We start from the raw sequence: 23,463 nt of genomic DNA on the forward strand, positions 1-23,463 counted from the left end.
TTGCCAGACCATAAAACCAACAGGATGAGGAAATCTGACATTTGCTGGATATACAAATGCTGGGCGAAATTCCACGAGGAAAATCCGGAAACTACTTTGTGTAGCAAAGCAGATGCTCTCAAGTCTCTCAAGATCAGAGGATGAGTCTTCAACCTCTTCATAAGTTATGCTGCAAGGAGACATTGTGGTTTCAAAGACCACTGAGAAATCATGGGCCACTGGGGTTTTTCCAAACCATAATGACTTGTCAACCTCTTACAGATATATATATATCTAGTAACTTCGTACTCATGTCCATCTGTGTTAGTACACACACCATTTTTTTAAAAAATAAGAACACCGTGTTAATTGTGTTCTCTTCAGATGTGGTGTGAGGAATGCCTGCTTCAATAATAAATTATAGAATAGCATAAAACTATTGTTATGTCTCCATTCGGATGCGGGTGGCACTGAGGGTTAAACCACAGAGCCTGGGGCTTGCCGAACAGAAGGTCGGCGGTTTGAATCCCTGGGATGGGGTGAGCTCCCGTTGCTCGGTCCCAGCTCCTGCCAACCTAGCAGTTCGAAAGCACGCCAGTGCAAGTAGATAAATAGGTACTGCTCTGGTGGGAAGGTAAACGGTGTTTCCGTGCGCTGCTCTGGTTCGCCAGAAGCAGCTTAGTCATGCTGGCCACATGACCCGGAAGCTGTATGCCGGCTCCCTCGGCCAATAAAGCGAGATGAGCGCCGCAACCCCAGAGTCATCCGCGACTGGACCTAATGGTCAGGTGTCCCTTTACCTATGTCTCTATTATTTCAGAGCTACAGGTTATTGAGGTGTTAGAGGCACTCTCTCTACAATGAAAACAATCAGAGAGGTGGCCCGTGCTTTAGTGCAGAGATAGGGAACCTGGGGCACTCAAATGGGACGTACAACTTCCATCTGTTCTGGCCGTTGCAGTCCAGCAACATCTTGAGAACCCCAGGTTCTCCATCCTAGTTAATTCATCCCTACTCATATGACTCTGATTAGTGGTCCCCACTCTTTCTATTGGTAGGGATGCTGAATTTGGGGTGTGTTTTTTTTTAAAAAAACAATTTTCAGTTTTCTACATTTCCATAATTTTACACTCATTTTAACATTTCAAAACTTGACTTCCTTCCCCCTCTTTCTGCGATTCCTTAAATTTATTTTTAATATTTTCTGCATATCCAGATTAACTTAATTTGCTCATTTATTCATCCACTTTAAATATGTGCTCGTATAAAACTGCAGGTCATTGCCAATGTTCCTATCTTTTTACAGTTTGTTTGTAAATATTCCATAAACCATTTCCATTCTTTTATTTTTTAAAAAATTGTTTTCTTGATTTCATATTTTTCTGGTAAGTTTTGCCACTTCTGCATATTCCATAAGTATTTGTATCTATTCTTCTTTTGCTGGGACTTATTATTCTTTCCATTTTTGGGCAAGTAACATTCTCGCTGCTGTAGTCACATACATGAATAAATTTCTATACGGTTTGGGTGGTTCTGTCCCTGTAATTCCCAAAAGCAAAGCTTCTGGTTTTAGGGATGCTGAGTTTGTACATACCTGAGCTCAGTTTGTACAAGCCTCTCCGTTTGCACAAGAAACAGGGCTCAATTGGGAAAATGAGAAGGATGGTCTCTTTGTTGGGAAAGCAAAAGGGCCGGGGGCTAAAACTGAAATTCTAGCCTCTAATATGTGTGTGAGCTGGTTGTGGTCACTAAGAAGCGAGAGAAAGACACTTTGCACACAGTCAAAAGGACTCAGGTATATTATTATTTTGAAATTTTCAGGATTCATTCCAAGAATGGGGAGTAGATTCTGGGCCAAGCTCTGTTGTGCTCTAGCTCAAATTAAGCCGCGCAGTACTGACAATGGGGAAGAGACATGTGCCACCTTTCTCTCACTCTTCATTATTGGAGATCTAAGTCCTTTTCCCGACAATAGCTATTGATACTTTGATGTCTGTTGTTCTAAGCAACTCATGCCTTCCACGGCACATTGTTAGCAATCCAACAGAGACGCATGGTTTATTTTTACATTGTGGATTTGGCGTGATTATTCTTTAGCTATCAGAGCCTCGGAAGCGTAATGGCCATACATTGTCAAAGCACTAACGCAGGGCCTTGTTTGCCAAACAGGCAGTTACGGTATCGACAAACTAAAACAGCCTAAATTACATGGTCCCTTTTCGTTTGCTTTAACCACCAGACCAACGGTACAATTTTTCACGTCAATCTCATTTACAGTCTTCTGAGCCTTGCCAGGCAAAATTAGTAAGGCATGGTGATCAGCCATCGACTTGAAAACAGAAAACTAGTCTGGGTTCCAATGGACAGCTTTCAATGAACTTATATATATCATTACCTGAAATTCTCCCAACCAAGCAAGATTACTATTATTATTATTATTATTATTATTATTATTATTATTATTATTATTATCCCGCCCATCTGGCTGGGTTTCCCCAGTCACTATGGGCGGCTTCCAACAAAGATTAAAAATACATTAAAATGTCACACATTAAAAGCTTCCCTGAAGATGTCTTCTAAATGTCAGGTAGTTATTTATCTATTTGACATCTGATGGGAGGGCATTCCACAGGGCGGGCGCCACTACCGAGAAGGCCCTCTGCCTGGTTCCCTGTAGCTTTGCTTCTCGCAATGAAGGCCCTCAGCACTGGACCTCAGCAACCTGGGGTTGCGGCGCTCATCTCACTCTATAGGATGAGGGAGCCGGCGTTTGTCCGCAGACAGCTTCCGGGTCATGTGGCCAGCATGACTAAGCCGCTTCTAGAAAACCAGAGCAGCGCAGAGAAATGCCGTTTACCTTCCCACCAGAGCGGTACCTATTTATCTACTTGCACTTTGACGTGCTTTCGAACTGCTAGGTTGGCAGGAGCAGGGCCCGAGCAACGGGAGCTCACCCTGTCACGGGGATTCAAACCACCGACTTTATGATCGATAAGCCCTAGGCTCTGTGGTTTAACCCACAGCGCCACCCGCATCCCACATAACAATTATTATTTATTCATTAACACCCCTGCCCACCCTACCCCCATTTTGGCACTGCTATTAACTTCTTCAGCAGATTTTCACATCCTGCAATCAGTGCCAAGCTCCCTAACTGAAGTGCCATGCTGAACGGATGTGATGAATGATGCTGAGCACATCACAAATGCCAGCCACAGGGCTTGCAATGAGGGCTGCCCGATGTGGTTCAGGCACTGTTATCTGCACAGGCTGAATGATGGTTTGTCTCAGACAACGGGGACCCTGGCTTATCAGTCCAATGCTGCGTTCTAAAGAGAGCTCTCCCACTTCATCTGAGAGAGGGATCCACTCTCTTGGTACACTTCTGTACAATGTATCCAAAATGCTCTTAACAAAATATTATGTTCTTGATCTCAGCATCCTCTATAGAAAATAGTCCGATCCCTCTGCCCCAATAAGTGGACGTTTCCACTGATTGAATAACAGGGTTGTATGGCAAGCGAAAACCCAATTAGTGTGAATAATGGAACAGTCTGTAGGAGCACAGCTCAAACTTCCACTGAACTTTTCCTGCTAATAAATGGAGGTGGATGAAAGTCTTGTACCACTGACTGTAGCATGAGCTTCCACAGCCAAGGGACAGATCAATCCATTAATTTGGGCTTCTCTCAGTTTCTCATTTTGTCATAACTGAAGTTAAGTTTGCCACATTTCCACATCACTTAAAAAAAAAGAGGCCTCAAAAAATTTGCCAGCATTTCAGTGTGCATTTCTCCTAACATTTTACCCCAAAAAAGGAAAGTCACTAATTTGTGCATTTTCACAAACATATTCCCTCTTATACCGTATATACATTTTTATTTTGATTATTACATTTTTAAAAAACACCGATATCTGCATTTTTATATGCATTTTCCTCTAATACATGCATTTATTTTTTGTTAGAGAACACCATAACAAAATTTGGAGAAGTGTGAATTGTTTTTGATGTGCACAAATCAGGTAGGAACAAAACCAAATTCCTGACCATTCCCTGCGAGAAGTTACTTTATCAGCAGGGATTCAAATGTGCTTTAAAGACATATAGTGTGTACACAGCCCTAGTCACCATTCAATGCAATGCAAGTTTTATTTAAGAGTAAACATGCATCAAATTGGCACTGTCCATTTTAAGAGCTTATGCACATGATCTTGCAAAGAGTGTCCTGATCTGTTTATTCCTCCGTGAGGTATTTCCACAGCCTCTTCACCTGTGAAAATTGCACTACATCTAGTCACTGGAGGTTGCAGTTGTGGGAAGGACAGTGGGGGGGGAAAAAACCCTTGCTGCAGAGGCTACAGTCTTCAGGGAAGAGAGCAGCCAGCAAAGTGCCCTTATGAATTCATCTTTTAAAATTCCTTCCCTTTTCTCCAAATCAGGTCCTCCCTTAAAGAGGGCACGTATTGTGGTGAGACCTGGAAAACCGACACCCCTGTGTTGTGGGTGGGTACGATTGGTCAGCCACAACACCCGATTGGTGGGTCCCTCAAAGCTGGGTGCAATCTGGCCAATGGGATGCAGTCCAAACGGTTTGAAGGACCTATTTATACCCATGCACGTGACCCAGAGCTTCCTCTTTCAACATGTGCATTCAGAACACCTGCCCACCTCTCCCTACTTTTAGGGTTTGTGCTTGACCTTGCCATGCCGTCATGTGTCGTTGGGACAGGGGCACTGCAGAAATTTCCCCCACTTGGCTGATTGGCTGTTGCCATTTGGGTTTCACCTGCCATGTAGCAAATCGTCACAACTTGTAAGGTTCCGGTAGGCTCTGGTTCAGGTGATAGGGATGGGAGAACGCTCTCACCATCCCTATGTAAAGGGTATTCCGTTAAAGGAATCCAGGGACTCGATGGTTTGGTCAACCCCTGAGTTCAGGGGGGACATTTGGGTGGCGGAGATAGCCTGTTCCCAGCTTTCCGCTTATCCAGGTGTTCACCCTTGGCTGACCTATGCTGGAACCCTGGGTCAGTGCTACCTGCATGGCAGGGAGCTAGTCGAACCAGAGCCTATGCAACCAGTCACTTTCTGTAATCAATAAAGTTGTGGCCTAAATTCTGCCAAAAAACAAACCAAAATTTGAGCCTTGTCTGAATTTATTTAAGGGGGAGGTTTAAAGGTCTGAACACGCAAAGGGCAAGAGGTGCACTCTAGTAGCTGAGTGGCAGAAACAAACCACTCATTTCTTTCCCAAAAGCGCTTCTCTCAGCACTGTGATTAAGCTTTGTCAATTTCACTTCTGAGATCAAAAGCCAGACCGTGAAACTGACAAGACTTCTTCATGGCATGGAGCAAAATTAGGAAAGTTCATTTAAGGTCAGCTGCAGAAATGATCTTCGGCTATTTTCAGTTGTGAAGCTTATATCGGCTTTGTTTCAAGTCATCTTCTGACATGAATATACGAACTCACACAGTCCAGGATGTGCTTTTGATTGCTTTGCCGGGCAAATCGTTCAGAACAGATCTCGGCCTCACAAATCGGTGCAGGTCTGGCAGGCCAGCGTGAGAAGGATGCAATAGCTGTGTGCCCTTTGATCCCAGACTTGCATTCGCTTTGCAAGGCTGAGATCGAAGGGCACGTGGCCGTTGTGTCTTTCTCATGCCACCCTGCCAGCACGGAGCTGCTCTGTGAGGTAGGGTTGCCATATTTCAAACAATGAAAATCTGGACAGAAAAGCTGTTGAGCTTTTTTCTTCTTCCCAAAATCACAAAAAATGCTGTTTTTGAGCTATTTTTATGCAATATTGGCCCAAACAGCACTGCTGGCATGGGCTTCCATACATCTGGATTTTCCCAGACATTTTCCCGATTTCTGTCCAGACACTGCTGCCAACTGCAGTATTCTGAATATGTCCAGGAAAACCCAGATGTATGGCAACCCTATTGTGAGGCTGGGATGATCCGAGGGCCCAGACAAACTCCCGCCTGCATGGGCGGGCAAGCAGCGCAGTGCGGCTCCGCTTGGCTCCAGTGGTGGTGGTGGTCGCTCCGGTGGCATTGGCGGTGAGGGCTGGGCTCCGTTACCCTCCGCACCCTGTCCACCCAGAGCCTGCCTGATCCCGGGCACCTGCAAACCACGCTACGCCACTGCATTGGCATTCAGCAACTTGTCCCCAACACTCACCAATACCCAAGGAGCCACTACACTGGAGAGCCATCTACAATCTCCTCTGACCTCCTCTGACCTCCTCTGACCCACTGGTGAGGCCTGGTATCACAGGAACATGAGAAGAACCTGCTGGATCAGGCCAATGGCCCACCTAGTCCAGCTTCCTGTTCCCTGCCTTATCCCTGTCCAAGTACTGCATTTTTCACTCTATAAGACGCACAAGAACATAAGATGCACCTAGTTTTTGAAGGAGGAAAACAAGAAAAAAAAAATATTCTGAATCCCAGAAGCCAGAACATCAAGAGGGATCTGGCTTCTGGGATAGCCGCGCGAAGCCTCTCCCAGGCAGCAAGATGAAGGCTCCCCCAAGAGCCGCGCTCCCTTTAAAGGTCGTGCAGAGCGTGTGTGCGGCTCTTGGGGGCTTTTCCCCGAGGAGGGAGAAGGGCAGCCCTCCTCCCTCCTCGGGGAAAAGCCCCCAAGAGCCGCACACACACTCCATGGGGCTCTTTAAAAGGAGCGCTGAGCAGAGCCTCCCGCCTGCATTAGCTCCATAAGACGCACACACATTTCCCCTTACTTTTTAGGAGGGGAAAAGTGTGTCTTATAGAGCGAAAAATACAGTAAGTTGCAGCGAGACTGATGTCAAGAGAGGGTGCCTCTTTGCTACCAAACTGGCCGCTACTGCATCTAACTCACTGTTGCTTGCACTGAACCGGCAGCAGCTCTGCAGAATTCTTTCCCCATTCTTCCTGGGGATTTCAGGCATCGAACCTGGAACCATCAGCATGTGAAGCAGATATTCTCACACTGAGCTATGGCACTTTTATTAGGCAACACCCCAAGTTCTGGCTCATCCTTTGACTTTCTACCTGTCTCGTGGATTTACAGGACCTAGCGTGCCATCTTAGTCGCCCTACTGAATCATTAAGCGAAGAGGATTTAGCACACAAAGTATTCTCCGTTCGGAAAAATGTCCTCGCTCCCCTCTGTTTCATTTGCATTTGGGCACTAAGGGAGAGACAAATTTAGTGTTAGCGCAGTCTGAGAAGATGCTCAGAATGGTCCCTGTGTTTATGAGGCCATATATTAAGTTCCAAAGTGGCTGGAGAATAATCAATACCCTCTCCCCAAAAGAATGAGAGGAAACGCTAAGTCACGCAAGGGCAAACGGCTTGCCCAGACAGCACAGGAACGATTCAGGCAGTAAATAAGCAAAGTAACGAAATAAAAAGCAAGTCAAAAAGGGACCGATAAGCCGGAACAGAGAGGAAAAGAGATGGAGATGGAGAATTGCCACACAAAAAACCCCACAAGGTTCTGTTTCCCAGGATGGATGGAATGAGAGACACTGTGGGTGGAATTCAATGCTTCCCATCTTTTTGCCTGCACAAGGATTCTGACTTGTCAGACAGAATGATTCCCCTAGCTCAGTTCCTCCACCTTCCTGCACACTGTTTTAGGGGTCCTTCCAACTCCACAGAGTCCATTTCGGGGGACACACAGGAGGAAGAAAGCCCCACTGCACAGGGCTTGAGCTGACAGAACTTGCTAGGCAAATCTTACTCCAAGGGTGGTATTCCACTAAGTTTTACTTAGCCATGTTAATTGATTTCAGTGGGTCTGCTTTGAGGCTTGTGCCCTGGGGAGGTCACTTCGGTACTGCTAATACAGTAGTTTGACTTTACCCCTGGAGGCGCACTCCATTGTCTCTTGAGACAGACAGATGTTGTGGAGATCACACAGGGTCCCCGGACATTTAACGGTCTATTGATCTCTGTGCCACCACTGTGCTCGCTTCCCCGCTGCCACCAACCCATTACTCTCGGGTAAAACACTGAGTCCAGACAGTTGTTAAAAGTGAACCAAATAAACAAGTTTATTTTATAAACATTAACAAGTTTATGGTTTCTCAGATAATATTCCTGTCAGTATCTTAACTTTAGTTTCTTTACCGGCCTATACCTTCCTAATACCTTCTGACTGATTATCTCAACTGTTTGACTGACTCCTCTTAACAGAGTCTCTCACTCTCCCACATCAGACTAGCCCAGCCCACAGGCTTATCAACTCTCTGTCTCTTCTAACTCCAGACTGTCTTCTCAACAACTCTAACTCCTAACTCCTCCCCTTGGGTTCCCATTGGTTAGTCATTTTACAATTAGTCAACCCTTTCCTTATGAACCCAGTATGATGTCGCACACCTAGGAGGGCAAATGCCACATATGTCAACAACAAAGTTTCATTGCACATCTAACAACTAGCTTTGTTAAAAGTGTTCTCTCTCTCTGTCTGTCTGTCTGTCTCTTGGCTGTAGGATGCTATCACATCTGATTCCATTCCACTGAAGGGACCCTACGTGCAACTTGTTTTAGCAACTTCTGCTTCCGTTTTGGAATTTCCACGTGTGCCCCAGATGTTGCCCAACTTCCAAAACTGTAAACTCTGATTGCCAAGCAGTGCATTTTGAAGAACTGGAACAGCAAAACATTACTGTCAGAGAACTACTGTCTGGAACTCAGACAACTCTAGCATCACCTAACTCATGAGCATCTCTTGTAGTATCGCTGGTGTCTGCCACAGTTCACCAGACAATGGCTGAGCCTGGAGCTTCTACTTTTGGGGAGGAGACACAAGCCTTGGGTTCCTATGTGCCCCAATTACCACTGCACACACCAGATCAGGTGTTCACCTAAAGCCTAGTGTATACATCAATTGTGGGAGCGCATCCTACAAAAGTAATCCACCTGCCTTTCCAAAAAATGTGTGGATGCAGTCTGTGGGCAGCGTATACATGTGCAGGAGTTGGATTGTGCAATAGTTAGAGGTACACACAAGCTAGATATTAATTCCTGCACCTCTCACTGTGTATATTGACTCCTGAACACCCCTGAAGCCTTGAGAGATGGCTCACTGACTTCGCTGTTTGTTATGCTGCTGTCAATTTGGTTTTGGTCTTCTCTTTATGCTAGGGGTTACCCTGTGAAGATATGACTTTGCCTAGTAGCAACCTCCACGAGCTCAGTGCATAATTCATGGGCTTGGTAACAGCAGAGGAGGAAATGTGGAGTGATGGGAACGTACAGTCATATGTGGTGGAATTGTCCATTAGATAATGAATTTTGGAGACAGATTGGTATAGAAATATCGGAAATTGTGGGTAGGAAGGTGGAAATTTCTAAATTAATGGTTCTTATTAGCCTGAGTAGCACCGAGTTAAAAACAAAAGATGAATGTAAATGGGTAAAATTGATGGTAACTGCAGCCAGACAGGTTATAGCAAGTAATTGGAAAAATGCAGAAGAGCTAGGGGTGAACCAATGGAGGAAAAAATTGAGTAATATTATAATTTTAGAATATCTAACTGGGAAGATACACAGAATGAAAGAGTTTAAGGTCAGTGAGAAAGAGGATTGGTTTGAGAAGATTTTGAATTATTTGGGTAGGTTTGAACAATTTAATTAAAATATTAAAAGTTAAATCTGGTGGAGGGAGGAGTGTTAATGTATATAGAATTGTACATGGTTGATTTGAATATGTTATTATTGATTATGTATACTCAGTGTATCAGCCGCCTGGGGGGTTTCACTGTTTGGGTTTTGGTTGTTGGTAAAAAATAAAGAAAAATATTTTTTTAAAAAAAAAAAAAATCAAGGCCCATCATGAGGAATGGGAAGAACAAAGACCTATTCGCCTCCGGGAAGAGGCCAAAACTCAGTGGCAGAGCTCACACTTTGCATCGAGAAGGTCCAGGGGTTCAGTCCCTGTCATCTTAGCAGAAGCAGATGAGGCAGGAGGAAAGGGAAGAAGAGATTGGAAAGATTTTTGTCAGAGCCCCTAGTTAGCAGATATTGGGTTAAAAACAAATAGTCTGACTCACTACAAAGCAGCCGATTAAGAAATACAGGGAAGGATTCAATGAATGAGTCCCGTCAGCTGTGCAAGAACTTCCAGTTGTTCAACAGGGCTTCCCCCTGTGCACCTCCCATCCAATGACACTTGGGGTGCCTGGGCAGTGCAGGAAGGGAGGAGACAGGGGGATCGCTCCATCTGCAATGCTTGTGCTGATGGAAAGCTCACCATTGTACATATCACATTTGTACAAAAAATATGCATTTAAAACCCAAGAACACCATGATTCACAGATGTTCCAGGCCACATACTACCTGAACGTGCCACTTGATCTCGTCTGATCTCGGAAGCTAAGCAGGGTCAGGTCTGGTTAGTACTTGGAAGGGAGACCGCCTGGAAATACTGGGGTGCCGTAGCCTTTTGCCTCATTTGGTTGGAGCACGGTGCTGATAACACCAAGGTTGCAGGTTCGATACCCATATGGGACAACTGCATATTCCTGCATTGCAGGGGGTTGGACTAGATGATCCTCAGGGTCCCTTCCAGCTCTAAAGTTCTATGATTCTATATACAATTTACACACAGCTCTCTATTAATTCTGACCCTTGCACATTCAGAGACCTGTTAGCCTGACCTACTAGCCTCTGCAGCTATCTTTGGTACGGCCATTTAATAGCATAACATCTTGGCTTACATTAGTTCTTCTGCAAATTCTAAATCAATATCCATTTGCAGGCACTCCAGCATAACCTCACGCTGCTTAAACACTTGCTACTTAGCCGGCCTCGAATATTTCACTGCCTCTTACTGTGATTAAGTGCAGCATATTGTCCGTGCTTTCAGCACCTTGCCCGATGAACCATGTGCAAACTCCAAAATGACATGAAAATGAAAACACTTCCGCTGGTATAGGCTATTAGTTTCATTTATTTTAGGGCAATTTGATCATTTGACATTTGCTTCCGCATCATCAAGGAAAAGCTGCTCTGCATTTTAGGACAAAATATTGAATTTGCAGTATTTGGAATTGCCGGATTGCCAAGGGAGAAGAAGGGCAAGGCTTCTCTCTCTTTAATAATGGTCCAGCGGGGAGAATTTTAGCCAGCGCAATTTCTCTCAGCCTCACCTGACAAGCTGCATCAGCCAAAAATCCCTCCAAGACATGACAGGGCTGCTGCTGTATCAAAGGCTCCTTTCCCCAACTATGCTTCTGCTCCACGCAGACTGAAAAGATACCAAAGCCTTGCAAATCAAAGACGATGGTAAGTACTGGAGATAGTTTGAACCTCAGAACATTTGTACCATTACAAAAGTTGGGTGCCACTCCCACTCTCTGCTCAGCAATAGCAAGATCCCAGGGAATTCCAGACACTCACCCAGGGTTGAGACACAGTGGAGACTACCGTAGTACTATATTAAGAAATATGGTTTATTCGCCCATTTTGCACCAGAGTCCAGAGCTTACAGCACGGTCATTTCAATAGGGGCTCGTCCCCCACAGCAATGCAGCCATGGAGTCCAAGGCATCTCCTGCAGCATGCCTTCGGCCATCCTGCCCAACATGGACCCCACTCTTTTTTCTTCCTTCTTCTTCTTCCCAGAACGCCCTGCCAAAGCCTCTCTTTTCCTGTCACCCCACACCCAGTTACCCTGACAACCTCCCAAACTCCCAGTCTTAGGCAAGGGGGGAACGACAGTTCTCTTGCATTGCCAATGGCTTTCAATGGCCCTGAATTGTTTCTTAATGGTCCTAGCTTTGCCAGGAATTCCTCTGCAGCTTGAATACATCTCCCAAATAATCAAAACCCACCATTTATTAATTTAGTTTAGGGGGACCCCCCCCCACAAATCTATAACAGTATGTTAGATATGGAGCCAATTCCACACCCACGTACGGGACCGGCTCTCCTGGTATGCCCCACAGAGGACCTTAAGGTCCATAAATAGCAACATCCTAGAGGTCCCAGGCCCTAAGGAAGTTAGATTAGCTTCAACCAGAGCCAGGACCTTCTCAAAACTGGCTCCAGCCTGGTGGAACGCTCTGTCTCATGAGACCAGGGCCCTGCGGGATCTGATTTCTTTCCGCAGGGCCTGTAAGACAGAGTTGTTCCACCTGGCCTTTGGCTTAGAATCAGTTTGATTCCCTCCCCCTCTTTCTTTTTCCTTTCTCCTCCTGTGAAGAGGCTGCATCCTAATGTTTTAATGTTGTATTTTAATCTTGTTTTTTAAATTGTATTTTAATCAACTTGTTTTTATTATTGGTTGTTAGCCACCCTGAGCCCAGTCTTGGCAGGGGAGGGCGGGGTATAAATAAATTTTTTTATTATTATTATACTTTGCATTTTGGAATTCTTGAAATTTCCCTTATTCCTTTATTTAGTTCAGGGATAGGGAACATTTAGTCTGCCAGGTACTGTTGGACGCATCCTCCCTGACCATCGGCCAGAGAACTGGAGTCCAACAATATCCGTAGGGGCGGAAACCTCTGTGCATTTAACTGTTATGTGACAGGCAGAAATTCTATAGACAGATGCCTATGTAACTGCACGGAAGTCTGCACCTAAGTGAACATCTGCCTGTCACACAGATATTAAAGGCACAAAGCGTCTGTTGAGGAAGAGTGAGAAGGGAGGTGGCAATCCTAAAACAGCCTGCGTTTAATGTGTCTCTGAAGTCAGGCCAACCATTGCCGAAGGAGGATGTTTGGCTTTTGACCGCATACGAGCTAAGTATAAAACAGACACTCTCTAGAAATGGAACACATTTCAATGCCTGGTGAAGAAATCAGGATTCTAGAAATCATCCCGGGTCCAATTCAGACCTAAGCAGCCAAGCGGCTTCCATTAGCCTAAAAACACAGCGTGGTTTTGTGAGTGTTTTCCCTGGCACGAAAAACCGTCTTCCAGTGTACCAGCTTTTATATTATGGACGGGTGTCCATGAGTTTAGAGGCTTAAGACTGCTGCCCCCTTTTTTCTTCGTTGCAAAACAGTGTGAGCTCCTCCATGCTCCAGTTAACACTGGTTCGCTCGGAAAGAACAAGATGTCAGTAACTTTCTGACACGGGGACAAGCAATCCATCAACGGCGAGCAATTTCTGCTCACCGCCAGCCAGAGGAGTTTCCACGACACCAACCTAATTGGCTAATTGTGTGTGTGTGGGGGGGGGTAGTTCTCTGGGACATTCTTTCCTCCTGCATTCATTTCTTTCCCATGCTCTCCCTTCAGTTTTGCCTCACCTCTCCCAGCTTGCAACCTCCCCTTTGCTTCTCCCGCAGAACCTGTCAGAGCTGCTCCAGGCTTCAGCTAGCCCAAACCCTTGCCAATGGGACCCCCCTCGTGGCGTTTGCAGTCCTAGGTTTGTGACATCATACTGGGTTCAGAAGGAAAGGGTTAACTAATTGTAAAATGACTAATCAATGGGAACAGAAGGGGAGGAGTTAGTGTTAGAGTTAGGGTGGTTCAGAAGTCAGTCTGGAGTTAGAGAAGAGACAGAGAGGATGTCTGTGGGTTGGGCTAGTCTGATGTGGGAGAGTGAGAGAATCTGTTAAGAGGAGTCAGTCAAACAGCTGAGATAAACAGCTGAGAAGGTATAGGCCGGTAAAGAAACTAAAGTTAAGAACCTGACAGGAATATTATCTGAGAAACCATAAACTTGTTAATGCTTATAAAATAAACTTGTTTATTTGGTTCAGTTTTAACAACTGTCTGGACTCAGTGTTTTACCCAGGAGTAACAGGTTGGTGGCAGCGGGGAAGCGAGCACAGTGGTGGCACAGGGATCAATAGACCATCAAATGTCCGGGGACCCTGTGTGTTCGCCACACCCCTGTTCCTTTGTGAAGCCATAGCTTTCGAAAACATGCCCAGAGGCATTTGTAAAAAAGGTAAAGGTAAAGGTACCCCTGACCATTAGGTCAGTCGCAGACGACTCTGGGGTTGCGGTGCTCATCTTGCTCTATAGGCCAAGGGAGCCGGCGTTTTGTCCACAGACAGCTTCCGGGTCATGTGGCCAACATGACTAAGCCGCTTCTGGTGAACCAGAGCAGTGCACGGAAACACTGTTTACCTTCCCGCCGGAGCGGTACCTATTTATCTACTTGCACTTTGACGTGCTTTCGAACTGCTAGGTGGGCAGGAGCAGGGACTGAGCAACGGAAGCTCACCCCGTCGCGGGGATTCGAACCGCTGACCTTCTGATTGGCAAGCTCTAGGTTCTGTGGTTTAGAACCACAGCACCACATTTGTATTTGCATTTGTAGCAGGAGTCTTTTAAGGCTTTTCTTGCTTGCTGGTGGCATCAAGAAAGTAGGCAAGGGGCAGCCAGTGTACTTCACAAGGTCTCCATAGAGCAGGGTAGGGAATTTTAGGCTCAGGGGTTGAATGACAACCGAGAGGGGTATGTGGATGGGTGCAGAAAGTAGCTTGCCGCACAAAGCTAAAGTTATGATGATGATTAAATCAATTAATTAATCTTAAATAAATTTTCAATTCAACAACTAGCTAAATTAATCACTGTAGATTTATTAATTACCTGCCCCTGCCTTTCTTTTAGGAATTCTAGGTGCCGAAACCCCAAGGGAGCAGAAAAGACTATTTATGTATGTGACCACAGCTGCGTGGATGTTATTGGCCCAGAGATGGAAAGAAGATAAAGTCCCTACCAGAGAAGAATGGCAGATTAAGTTGATGGATTATGCCAAAATGGCTACAATGGCCGGAAGAATCAGAAATCAGGAAGACCAAAATTTTAATAATGAATGGGGAACAATTGTAATTTATCTAAAAAACCATTGCAAACAGCTAAAATCGTTCGTAAGATTGGAATAACACTTGTAGCTTCAAGGTGAATTTTGAACATAATGGAGATGTAAAAGGTTTGGATTATGTAAAAGATGTAAAAAGTTAGGATAGACTGATTTCACAAAGTTAAGTTAAGTTAAGCTAAGCAGATATATAAGATTGAATGTTTAATTATTAAGATACAAAATTACAGTCTCAATAATGAAGTTACAAAATAATAACAAGGAAGTCACGTACGGGTGGAGGGAAGACATAGGGCAAGAAATAAGAAATGGGTAGATGTTGGTACATAATGAAATGTGAAAATGTGAATTTACGAACGTAATGTATATGTATCAATATGTAAAGATTCCATATATGTATTGCAACATTAATAATAAGTAAATTAAGGGGGGGAGAGGAAGGTTTGGATTATCATAAAAGATGCAGGAGGAAATGATTAACAAGAGGACCCACAAAGGGGAGGAGATTCTTTGGAATCTTGTTTTTATGTTGTATGTTGGATGCGTGATTGTAAAACTTTAATTTGAAAAATAAATAAATTAGAATAATAACAATAAAATATTTATAAATATAAATAAAATAATAATAAAACATATTAATTACTTGCCCCTTCACCCTAAGATGTTAAACAGTAAAGGGGAGAAGATGCTAGACATCCCAAGACAACTCCCATGGTGCTAAGCGGCAGCCGCCCATAACTACCGTATTTTTCACTCTATAAGACGCACTTTTTCACTCCTAAAAAGTAAGGGACAATGTGTGTGCGTCTTATGGAGCGAATGCAGGCTGTGCGGCTATCCCAGAAGCCAAATCCCTCTTGCTGTTCTGGCTTCTGGGATTCAGAATATTTTTTTTTCTTGTTTTCCTCCTCCCAAAACTAGGTGCGTCCTATGGTCTGGTGCGTCTTTTAGAGCGAAAAATACGGTACTTTCCAGAAATGGCCCCAGAAGTAGGAGCATATTCACGGTCAGAGAGTGCCTTCAATCCCCCACCTGCCTGAGACTCCCCAGAAGGATACCATGGGCAACAGTACCAAAAGCCACTGAGAGATCAGGGAGAACAAATGAAGTCATACTTTCTCCCCCCCCCCAACATCAACCTCCCAACAAATGCCATCAACCAGACTGGGTAAGGCAGTTTCAGCGCATAGGTGCCAATTTTGTGGGGCCCTGATTTCTTCAGCTCCCCCCTAAAATATTTAGGGGATCCACCCACCCCCAATATTTTCTGCAAGTTGGTTTCTCCCTCTTCCCCTCCCTAAGCAGCTCTTTCTCCCCCCCAGCTGGGCACTGTCCTCTTTTCCCAGCTTGCCTCCTGGCTTTCAATGCCATTTCCAGTGGGGCAGGTGGCTGGCCTGCCTGCTGGTAGGAGAAACGTCTTGCACACAGGTGGCAAGAAGCATTCCTGATGGCATCCCAGCACGGAAGTGCCTGAGCACAGATGACAGCAAGTGCTTGAGAATTCTCAGGACAGTAGTACAAACAGAGAAGAACAGGTGCATGCATGCATTGAGAATAGTGTTGCTAACTGGCTGGGGCAATATTGAATTATTTTTTACTCAGGGAAGACCCACTAAGTGACTAAGTCAGGTTCATTCATTGCAATGGGCCTACTCTGAGTAAAACCTACTTGAACTGGTCAGGACACAAGGGAGAAACGTGCTAAGAGGAAGGCACACTTGGCAAATCCACACCGTGATCAACTCCCGCCCGGAAACCAATGTCCCCACTGTGGAAGGATGTGTGGATCCAGAATTGGCCTCCACAGTCACTTACGGACTCACTGTTCAAACCGTGTTTATGGAAGACAAACTTACTCGGCTACGAGGGATCGCCAAAGAAGAGGAAGAAGAGGAAGAGGAAGAGGAAGAGGAAGAGGAAGAAGAAGAAGAAGAAGAAGAAGAAGAAGAAGAAGACTGTCTTCGCCCCCATTCTCCACATTAAAATCTCTCACATACCCCCAAGCTGCTATTTGCACCATTAGGAAAAAACATATTGCTCTCCCACCATCACCACCACTGTTATTTGCAAAAGTTTCAAGAGACCAAAGAGCTGTGCTTGCATCATGCTTGCTTTTGATCTAAGGTGACAGGCTTATTTATCTCTATAGTCACGTCTCACTGGTTCAAAGAGAAGTACAGTTGTCCCATTGAACCAAAGCAAGGTCACACACTCTTATTATGCTCCTTCGAGCTCAAACCAGTTCTTGTTCTTACATTATTATTTTGTTTTCCTTTTCTGGTGACACGTAAGCTGCACCGATTAGGGACTAAGCACAAAATAGACACGGTGGCAGGTTTGTGATAAAGATTTTTGGCTCCGGCGCCAAGGCTTTCAGCTCGACTTTTTTCTGCAGGATAGAAGTGACCCTGTTATAAGTTTAAAGACTAAACAAAGCTCAATCACAGCATTTAGAAAGGGCACAGTTGCTCAATGCACTCCCCAATTATTTTTTTGTACAGTGTGCATTTTAAAAGACTAAGGCTGCAGTTTTCAGCAGCTTTACCTTTCCGTAGGCGCCAAAGCAATCAGCATGCCTTACTTCCCAGTAACAGTGACAAAGACTGAGATGTAAAAAAACAAAACAAAAAACTCTTTCTCCCCCTTAGTTTATGAACCGTGATCAAATACTGCATGAAATCTGGGTAAGGGAAGAATTCATGGGAAGCATGGAGAGAGAATGGATAGGGAAAAGTTATTCTCCCTGTCGCATAACACTAGAACTCAAGGATATCTAATGAAGTTGAATGTGGAAAGATAAAAGGAAGGAATTACACGGCACACAGTTAAATTATGGAATTCGCAGTGATAGCCATAAACTTGGATGGCTTTAAAAGTGGACTGGAGAAATTCCCGGAGGGGATGGCTACCAATGGCTACAAGGCACAGGGGTTAAGCTCTGCCTCCACCGTTGGAGCTTGTAATGCTAAAATCAGTTGCTAAAATGCAGGAAGAGAGAGTTCTGTCATGTTCAGGTCCGGCTTGCGCGTTTCCCCACAGGTTTCTGGTTGGCCACTGTGGGAATAGGATGCTGGGGCCTAGATAGGCCAGGGGCCTGATCCCATGAGCTCCAAATAGGTTCTGACATTTAGTTTATGAACTGTGATCTCCTGGTCAGTGGTGGAGCTTCATGCTCCGGCACTGGGGGGTGGGGAGCAGGTGGAGAGCAGGCTGGTGCGTGTCCTGGGGGCGTGGCACACCGCCTGTGGGGGCCTGGCGCGCAGCGCTGGCGGGGTGGGGGGAGCCGTGATGGCACCCCACTGGGATTGCGCTGCCGGGGGCGGTGCGCTTCCCCCGCACTCCTCTTCCTCCGCCAGTGCTCCTGGTCAAGTACTGCATGAAATACAGTGGTACCTCGGGTTAAGTACTTAATTCATTCCGGAGGTCCGTTCTTAACCTGAAACTGTTCTTAACCTGAAGCACCACTTTAGCTAATGGGGCCTCTCGCTGCTGCCACGCCGCAGCACGATTTCTGTTCTCATCGTGAAGCAAAGTTCTTAACCCGAGGTACTATTTCTGGGTTAGCAGAGTCTGTAACCTGAAGCGTATGTAACCTGAAGCGTATGTAACTCGAGGTACCACTGTATTTGAGGAAGGGAGAATTCACATAAAACAAACTTAAAACTGTGGCTTGCCCTCGATAATCAGGTGTAATCAAATATACAAAGAGTTACCAAATATTACAGCTGCAGCGTATGATGAATTACGTAATTTGATGGGAAGAGCCATAGCCGAGTGGTGGTGCAAATTATTTGCAATGAGCAAGGATCCAGGTTCCCTCAGATAGGACTGCACCCCCATTTCCTTCTCCCTTTAGTGCTTATTTCTTAACTACACTTCATGCTAATGAACATATTTTGGCTCTTCTCTTATATATATAATTTTTTAATTTTTGCATTTTCCATTTTGCATAAACAAATGAATTAAATACATAAACATATAATCTCTTCTGACTTCCCTCCCCCCTCCCAATTGTGGATCTCAATGTAACGATTTCCCCCTCTGTATCTCTATCACAGCTCTATTTTTATAAATCCTTCGTCAATCCATAGTTCAGATTTTTTACTACAAGTTTTCTGTCAATCCTACCAATGTATGTAGTTGTTTAACACATTGGCTCTGTCACAACCTCTTGCAAGGAGTTAAAAGAGCACAGAAATTGTCACATTTTAAAACATCATGTTACCAAACTTGTTCTACGCCGGAGGACAGATGTTCTGCTTAGAATCATGGAACATTCTGTGCTGTCCAGTTTTAAAAGCAGCTTTCTCCTCTTGCAATTCTGATCACCCCGAAATATTCCAGCAAGTGGGGCCTTGGCCCTGAGTTACTGGTTTTGATCTACTTCAGTAGTGACTAAGATCCTCATCTCAACCCAGACAAACAACCTCTTAACCTCAGGAACCGAGCTTTGCTTAACTTACGGAGGGGCCTTGCCTGTTTGGTGAACATACTCAGTGCCACATATTATTTATTCCAGGAGCCAGGGAGAAGGATAAACAACCTCCCAACTGATAGGCGAGAATCACAATGTGCAGTCCTCTTGCACATATCTGCTCAGAAAGTCGCAGTTGCTGTTCAGTGGGGCTTACTTCAGTAAGTAGCAAGTTGCAGTCTCATCCCACCAAGAGCATGAGATACAAGAATGACAGATTAGAGAACTGGGCCAAAACAAACAAGATGAATTTTAACAGGGAGAAATGTAAAGTATTGCACTTGGGCAAAAATAATGAGAGGCACAAATACAAGATGGGTGACACCTGGCTTGAGAGCAGTAAATGTGAAAAGGATCTAGGAGTCTTGGTTGACCACAAACTTGACATGAGCCAACAGTGTGACGCGACAGCTAAAAAAGCCAATGCAATTCTGGGCTGCATCAATAGGAGTATAGCATCTAGATCAAGGGAAGTAATAGCGCCACTGTATTCTGCTCTGGTCAGACCTCACCTGGAGTACTGTGTCCAGCTCTGGGCACCACAGTTCAAGAAGGACACTGACAAACTGGAACGTGTCCAGAGGAGGGCAACCAAAATGGTCAAAGGCCTGGAAACGATGCCTTATGAGGAACGGCTAAGGGAGCTGGGCATGTTTAGCCTGGAGAAGAGGAGGTTAAGGGGTGATATGATAGCCATGTTCAAATATATAAAAAGATGTCACATAGAGGAGGGAGAAAGGTTGTTTTCTGCTGCTCCAGAGAAGCGGAAACGGAGCAATGGTTCCAAACTACAGTACAAGAAAAAAGATTCCACCTAAACATTAGGAAGAACTTCCTGACAGTAAGAGCTGTTCAACAGTGGAATTTGCTGCCAAGGAGTGTGGTGGAGTCTCCTTCTTTGGAGGTCTTTAAGCAGAGGCTTGACAACCATATGTCAGGAGTGCTCTGATGCTTGGCAGGGGGTTGGACTCGATGGCCCTTGTGGTCTCTTCCAACTCTATGATTCTATGATTCTAAGAATGTCCAGCTGTAAGGTCAGGGAATCCTGGCATCTGCATTGAGCCCTAGGCTGTGTACACACCATACATTTAAAACACATCCTTCAATAATTCTCGGGAACTGTAGTTTGCCCCCAAACTATCATTCTCAGCACCCTTCACAAACTACAGCTCCCAGGATCCTTTGGTGAGAGTGGTGGGAAATACACTTTAAATGTATGGTGTTTAACACAGCCTAGATGAGCGCCGCAACCCCAGAGTCAGTCACGACTGGACCTAATGGTCAGGGGTCCCTTTACCTTTACCTTTAGGTTGGATTCAGGAGAGCAAATCTTAGCATTCTTTCTCTGTCTTTTTTTTTTAGTGTGGTGGTAAGGTTGGCAACTGATGAGAAAAAGGCCAATCTGTCTTGTCCCTATATCTTTAGCAGCAACACAGACTACAGAAATCAGCAGGTGAAGCATTGCACAGCCTGGAGATAAGGAGGATCAGCTGAAAAGGTTATCGGGCTTCAAGACTGACATAGTGGACCTTTATGCCTGAAACTTTTCTTTTTCTTTTCTTTTCTTTTCTTTTCTTTTCTTTAAAAAAGCAGGGTCGGGCTATGCAGGCCAATAAAGCAATTTCACCCAGAATAAAGAGGAGAAGGGCTAAAGCGGAAGGATGGAAACATACAAACTTGGATCCAATGCATGCCTTCACTGAGTTCAGTGGGATTTAGAAGACACAGAACGAGTGGTGAAGCAGCAACTCTTCTTGCCCATTGGAGTTTCTGGTCTGCGCTCAAGAAGGCCACTTCTTTGTAGCCAGAAGTTGCACATTTTACTCTCAAACAGTAGAACCAAGTTAAAAAACACCCATAAAAATCCAATCTTCCGGAACTGACATTGCAACGAACTCTTATTCCCCTCACCCACCCCCGGCTGAGAGAAGGGCCTTTCCATTTCCCTTTTGAACAACACCAGCAAGTTTCTAGTCCTTATCGTCGAAACTAACACGCACTGCTTAGGAGTTCCGGGCACTGGTGGGAAAAGAAAGGCGATGATAACGGGGGGAGGATCCGCGGCGGCGGGGTCTCCCCGCCTGGGGAAGCCGGCGAAGCCCCCCGCCCCACCCGGCTCTCCCCCCGGAGGTCTGCTCCCCGCCCAGCCCGGCTTACGCACCTGTTCCAGCGGGCCACTTTGCGACGGTAGTAGCGCAGCGCCTCCTGCCCGCTGAGCAGCTTCTCGGCCGGCCCCTCGGGGGCGCTGTAGAGCGGGTGCGAGAAGAGCCTCCGCAGCTTGGAGCCGGCCGTCTGGGTGCTGCGCTGCTCCGGCAGCCGCGTCCAGGGCTCGGTGCTAGGGGGCCAGGCGGCGGTGGCTTCTTCGGCGGGGCAGGAGCAGCCCGGCCCGTGCGCTCCGGCGCGGGCCAGGCGACGGCGCACTTGGGGCCAGAGGTGGAAGTAGAGATCGGCGCTCAGCAGCGCCCCCAGCAGCAGCAGGATGAGCAGCCGGTCTCGCCGGAGCCCCAGCATGGCCAGCCCCGCGGGGGATCGCTGCGCCCTGGAGACGTGGGCGGTGGCACCTTCTTGGCGCCTCTCCGGGTGCGCAGAGGGGCTTCCAGGAGACGAGTCCCGAGGGGCGTGTGTGTGTGTGTGTGGCCTCAGGGGACGCCAAGAGCCTGGATCCGGAGCCAGACCTCTGCCCCGCGACAGCTGCAGGCGCAGGTGAGGCGGTGGGGAGAGCGCAAGGGTCCCTCTTCTCCAGGAAAGCGGCGAGGCTGCGCCTTCGCCAAAGCGCCTCTCCAGTTCTGCCCTGCCCAGGCAGGCAGGCAGCGCAGCGCAGTCTCGGGGAGGATGGATCTTGCTCGGGGAGGGGAAGGAGAGGGAGGGGAGCAGGCACCACTAACCTGACCTACCCCTCTTCTTCTTCCTCCTCCTCCTCCTGCTCAGGGAGAGGTTAGCTCAGAAGCAGCAGCAGCTGCTCCGGAGAGGCCAGCAGATCCCCTTCCAGACGCAGCCTTGCGCTGCTGCCTCCCTGCATTCTTCGCCAGCCCCGAAGCGCCGCCGAAATGTCCTGGGCAAGCCCGAGACAGTTTCTGGGCACGCAGCAGAAGTGGCGCGCACGGCATCCATCGGGGGAAGGAAAGCTCTCGGCTCCTGAAGCAGCAGCAGCGCCCAGCCCCTCGGCGGAGAGAGAGGCTTATCCACCTTCCGAGAAGGGAGCCACACGCGAGGACATTTCTGCGGGGTGGCCAGAAATGATCTAGCGTCGTCGACGGCTGGCGGGAGGTGTAGTCCTGCCTCCGCACCCACCTCCTCACGCTCGCATGTTTGGCGATGCCCAATAGCTCTTCCCCAAAAAGCAAGCGAGCTTCTAGTCCTCATGATGGTACACAATATTTTTCTCCCACGTGCACATCGCTCTTGGAAGTTCGCGTCAGCTATTGCCAGTGGCTTTGTAAGCCTTTCCATTGGCATGGGGTGGGCAACGGCATACTCTTATCAATAACTTAGGTGACAGTGCAGCCTAGTGGGTAGAGTGTGAAACTAGGACCTGGGAGGTTCAAATCCTCACTTGGCCCTGAAGCTGACTGTCAGCCTAACCTTCCTCATAGGGTTGTTGTGAGGAAAATATGGAAAGGGAGAGAAGCATGTATGCCATGTTGAATTTCCTGGAGGAAATCTGAGTTATAAAGGCAAGCGGTCCACCCATCAGCTGAATTGCTTCACAGCTTCAGGAAAGTTAATATGGTGCCACCAGAGAGAAGCACTTTCTTAACAAGTGGTTCAGATTAAGTTTTTGCAACTGCCTAAAACAACACCAAAATGGTGTTGAGGGCTGGCTGACCGTACAGTGAAATAGGGCTGAAGAACCCATTGTTTTCACCAGCATTTTTCCTTGCATACTCCCTCTTACATGTAAACAAATATTTGTAAGTTTAAGCCAGGGGTCAGCAAACTTTTTCAGCAGGGGGCCGGTCCACTGTCCCTCAGACCTTGTGGAGGGCTGGACTATATTTTGAAAATAAAAATAAAAATGAACGAATTCCTGTGCCCCACAAATAACCCAGAGATGCATTTTAAATAAAAGGGCACATTCTACTCATGTAAAAACACGCTGATTCCTGGACCATCTGTGGGCCGGATTTTTAAGGCGATTGGGCTGGATCCGGCCCCTGGGCCTTAGTTTGCCTAACCCATGGTTTAAGCACTTATTTGGGGAGGCTTGATAGTCCAGTCTCCGGCATC

At 46.3% G+C, this 23,463-nt stretch overlaps 1 protein-coding gene across 1 annotated transcript in view; it reads right to left on the minus strand.

Moving 5' to 3' along the window:
* FAM20A (FAM20A golgi associated secretory pathway pseudokinase) overlaps window positions 1–22,165 on the minus strand; it is a 45,954-nt gene extending 23,789 nt beyond the window's left edge. Inside the window, exon 1 of the mRNA XM_081849764.1 lies at window positions 21,398–22,165. Within this exon, the coding sequence (XP_081705890.1) occupies window positions 21,398–21,747 (350 nt within the window). The 5' untranslated portion in view covers window positions 21,748–22,165. The remainder of the gene's footprint in view (window positions 1–21,397) is intronic.
* Window positions 22,166–23,463: the final 1,298 nt, after the last annotated feature.

This window comes from Podarcis erhardii, assembly GCF_964252035.2.
Source record: "Podarcis erhardii genome assembly, chromosome: 2".
NCBI classification, from domain to species: Eukaryota; Metazoa; Chordata; class Lepidosauria; order Squamata; family Lacertidae; genus Podarcis; species Podarcis erhardii.